We start from the raw sequence: 4,713 nt of genomic DNA, 5'->3' as shown, positions 1-4,713 counted from the left end.
AACAAGTATCAATATAAGTATGATGAAATCTGCCTGAAAACACCATCTAAGCTTTACCAGATACCATAGCATTACCCTCAAACTGTTTTTTTGTTTGCCTATTTCTTTGTTTTACAAAACAAAAACTCTACTATATGAAGGTGACATGAAGATTAGATAGTATCTGTGAAACGTTCATCATAGTGCCCGGAGAACAGGTCATGCTCTATAAATATTAATTAATAGGGGTGCCTGAGTGGCTCAGTGAGTTAGAGCCTCTGCCTTCGGCTCAGGTCCCAGGGTTCTGGGGTTGAGCCCCACGTAGGACTTTCTGCCCAGCAGGAAGCCTGCTTCCCCTCCTTCTCTCTCTCTGCCTGCCTCTCTGCCTACTTGTGATCTCTGTCTGTCAAATAAATAAATGGAAGTCTTTGAAAAAAAATATTGATTAATACTATTCTTGGCAACATGGAGGAACAGAAATGTTCATAGGCAGAAAAGAATATTCCAAGTTCAGCGAGATAAATGAAAGGAGAGTGATCTGGCACAGAGAGGGAAGAGTGAGGGGTGCTTCTGGGCCACCCCTCCTCACTATGTTCAACGAGACAAAATTGTCCATTAGAGGAAGAAGAAATCTGTCTCCAGATGCATGCTATGCCCCATGGGTTCCTTATCCAGGAACAAGGCAGGAGGATAACATTAGTTGTAGAGTTATTTCTAGGGCCCCAGGGGTTACAGAGATAACAAACATAGAAAATCTTATTAGGAAAACAAAATAGAACACTTTCAAGGAAGCATTTTCTATTATTTAAAAGGAGGAAATATATGGATGATGTTGAGAAATAAATTTCCAAAATCCATTTTAAAAAACCCATAATTTATTCCAGAGAAATAAATACTACATTGTGGAACACTCTTTTCAGGGAACTTTTCACTTCTCTGTTTCTTAAGGAATATATTAATGAGTTCAGCATGGGTGAGACAATATTATTTAATATCTGCACTATGGCATCAAGCAAGGGGTTGGGTGTGGGGTGCAGATAGATGATGATTACAGGACCGTAGGCACAGAGGATTGCCATGAGGTGGGCACTGCAGGTGGAGAAAGCTTTCCGCCTGCCCTCTGTCGATTGGATTCTCAGAATGGCAATCCCAATGTAAGTGTAGGAGACACAGACACTGAACCAAAGCACTGAAGCCAGAAAGGCAACATTAGTGGAGCCCACTCTCCGGGCCAGGGAACTGTCAGCACAGGCCAGGGGTAAGACAGCAGGAATGTCACAGAAGAAGTAGTCCACCCGGCTGAAGTCACAGTATGTTAACTGAAAGGTGAAGGAGGTCAGGATGGTGGCATGGAGACAACCCACCAACCAGGCTGTCACGACCAAACCCACACAGACCCCCGGTCTCATGATAAGCATGTACCTCAGTGGATAACAGATGGCCACGAAGCGGTCATACGCCATCACAGAATAGAGGCATCCTTCAGCAGACCCAAGGAAATGGTAGAAGAAGAGCTGAGCAGCACAGCCCTCATAAGAAATGGTGTGGCTTTGGCCGGAGAGGTAGAATAGCATCTTGGGACAGGTTACAGATGGGAACAGCATGTCAAAAATAGATAGAAGTCCCAGGAAGAAATACATGGGGGTGTGAAGGGTAGAGGAAGAGACAACTGCTGTAAGGATGAGTGAATTTCCAAGCAGGGTGAAGAGGTAAATAAATGAGAAGATGACAAACAGCACAGTCTCCAGTCCCTTTGTCTGAGGTATTCCCAGGAGAATAAACTCATGGAGCTCTGTGTGATTCCTCATGTTCCTGGAGCACACAAGATGGTGAAAGCATGGATGCAGAAGCTGACTCGTGGCAGACACAATACCAACACATTCATCACCAATATTTTTTTACATTTTTAAAGAAGATTTTATTTTTAAGTAATCTCTACACCCAACATGGTGCTTTCAGTTACAACCCCGAGATCAAGAGTCACATACTTGCCAGCTGAGCCATCTAGGTGCCCCAGTCTTTGTTTAAATATAAATGTGATGCTGAAATTAAGAATTAGGGATTCTACCAAAGATATTTAGGGGGTGGTAAAGCACATGTATGCTTTTATGTCTCAAGATATCATCTTCTTTCAAGAGTACGGATACAAAGCAATATGAAACACTATCATGGCTAAGGGAATGAAGACCTCAATACTGAACAGATTAACATCCACAACCAATTATGTGGCAACAAATGCCCTAAACTTGACTAGCCTGGAAACCTTATCCTCCTGATTCCTTTTCAGAAAGCACCTAGTGTTATTCAAAGCCATTGTCAAATACCCTAAATTTTAGAATGCTCTGAAATTATTACTTTTGTCCTCAGACTACTTTAAGTCTTCTTTATTAACCTTGGGAGTCAATGGCTGTAGTGAGCCTCCTTTTGGCTTGAGAATCCATGCCTAATGAAAGGAATTTAGGTACACAATGAAATGTGCAGTATCTAATTCCCAAACTAGAAAAGATAAGATGAACTTTGAACATCTTCACAACTGATGGCAACTCATTGTTTTTTCTTGCTGGTGGAAAAAAGTCATGTATGTGATAGGTGGAAGTAGAGAGCTAAGGAAGAAGAACCAACTTTCCTGAGGAGAAGGAAAAGGAATGTCATGATTGGTGCAAAGTTTGTTGTGTAATAGTACAAAGTTCCCAAAGAGGGTAGGGACCCAAGAGGGTTGCCATTTTGGCATTCAAATCTAGGGGTTTTCATAAGCTATTTTGGGGAACTATCTTGAGTATCCTGAATGTGGGCCCCTTGTGGATTGACTGCTAAGGTGTGCCAATCGGGATTTTGATCATGCACCTGTCAGGTTCTATTCATGTGTTAATGGTCTTTTGGGCTAATATCTGGAGATTAACTGCCTCGACTTGTGATAGTGACCAAAGTTTTATGGTTAATTGCTTTGTTTCAGGATGTTTTGCAGAAGTCTCTTCTACAGAGGTTACTAGACAGGATACTACTGTGGTCTTGCCTAAGTTGTAAAACAGGAAACTAGTGTGGTTTCATTTTAGCTGTCCCAGCTCCCTGTTTTCCTGTTGGGGACCCTGTCCCTGACTACCTAAGTGTCCAACAAACTCCTAAGAATATGACATATTAAAAGAACTTGGATTAGAGATCTAAAGACCCAAGTTCAAGTTCTGATTTTTGGTGGTGTGACTATGGATCAGCAACTTAACATTTCTGAACCTCATGTTCTCATCTATAAAGAAGCAGAAAGCACTCCCTGTACCAGTAGCCTCAACCTGAATTTATCATTCCAAATAGGCCATTATGAGAATGAAAGAAGGAATTACTAATAATTAAGGCAGTACGGTAGTGGTAACATAGGAAACTTTCTGCCACTTCACTGAGTAATCTCAACATTATGCCCCTCATTTGTGTCCACAAATCTGTATTTTGATATGCACCACTGTAATTGTGTTCCTTGAAATGTGGGTTATTTTTCTTTTTTAAATAGGCTCCATACCCAGTGTAGAGCACAATGTGGGGCTTGAACTCACAACCCTGAGATCAAGAACTGAGCTGAGATCAAGAGTCATATGCTTAACCAACTGAGCCACCCGGGGCCCCAAAATATGTGGTAGTCTTGTAACTATGCCTGGTATATAGTAGCTACTCACTAAATGTTTTTGATTAACTGAGATAATATTTATTTCTCAGAATTATTGTAAAGACTAAATATGATGATGTTATGAAAGATCTTGATACATAATAAAGTGCTATATAATGGTTCATTATTATAATATTTATTATAGAGGGTCTCATGCTAAAGAATTTGGGAAGTTGTTACCTGCATGAAGATGATAGTCAGTGTCTTAATGAGGCCCCTATAGGAAATATGGTACAGGAGGCCAAAATAGGTATGGTGACCTATACCTGAGAAATACATTTTTGGAAAAGGAGAAGGAAAGGGAATGTGTATGAAGAAATATATTAAATCTTTGAAGAATTTGAAAGAGAACCAGGAGAATGTGTTTTATATATCTTTGTATCATAAAGATTATTTTCTCTGTGCCATAGAAATATAATTTCTTGGGGTGCCTGGGTGGCTCAATGGGTTAAGCATAAGACTTTTGATTTTGGCTCAAGTCATGATCTCAGGGTTATGAGATCAAGCCCCATGTCCAGGTCTGTGCTCAGTAGGGAGTTTCCTTCCCCCTCCCCCGAACTTCCCCCCACTCAAATAAATAAATAAATCCTTAAAAGAAGAAATATACCTTCTCCATATCAGGAAATATATCTAATTTTTAAATTCGAGGCAACTGTGTGGTGCTTGGAACATGGAAGATATGACTTAAGGCATGGGGAACATAAAAGAATAAATGAATGCATTCCTGAATGCTATTTGATAGAGTGATGGAGGAAAGGATTCTAGCCATTGCGTAAAATGAGAAGGAAGCCCTCAACTGTGATTTCTTCCAACAATTCTTGCTACCCAGGACTCCAGAGTTGAGAGTAAAGTGAAAAGTTGAGAAAGATGGGGAGTTGCTCTGAGACTTACATGATCGAATTGTCATAGCCGGCTCAAGTAAGGAAAACAAATTTCCCCCTCCTTTTATCTTCAGTTTCTTCTATAGAGGTGTGGGGCTCTCCATTTCAAATGCTGTCTTCCCTAGGTGCCATGGAATTGGACTCGGGCGCTCTAGCTGTAGACTTCAACTGGTCTTTTGCATTCAGACTCACTCAGAGGGA

At 40.8% G+C, this 4,713-nt stretch overlaps 1 protein-coding gene across 1 annotated transcript; it reads right to left on the bottom strand.

The window, feature by feature from the left end:
- Positions 1-854: 854 nt before the first annotated feature.
- On the bottom strand, positions 855-1,793 carry LOC101681596 (olfactory receptor 148-like). Its single transcript, XM_004750252.3, has one exon. It carries the CDS (start codon positions 1,785-1,787, stop codon positions 855-857), a length of 933 nt encoding a protein of 310 aa, XP_004750309.1. The 5' UTR covers positions 1,788-1,793.
- Between the last annotated feature and the right edge of the window lie 2,920 nt (positions 1,794-4,713).

Source organism: Mustela putorius, unplaced genomic scaffold (assembly GCF_011764305.1).
Source record: "Mustela putorius furo isolate JIRA1106 unplaced genomic scaffold, ASM1176430v1.1 tig00000460_pilon_pilon_pilon, whole genome shotgun sequence".
Classification (NCBI taxonomy): domain Eukaryota; kingdom Metazoa; phylum Chordata; class Mammalia; order Carnivora; family Mustelidae; genus Mustela; species Mustela putorius.
Note: the sequence above shows the minus strand (reverse complement) of the source record. Positions and strands in the feature narration are given on the sequence as shown.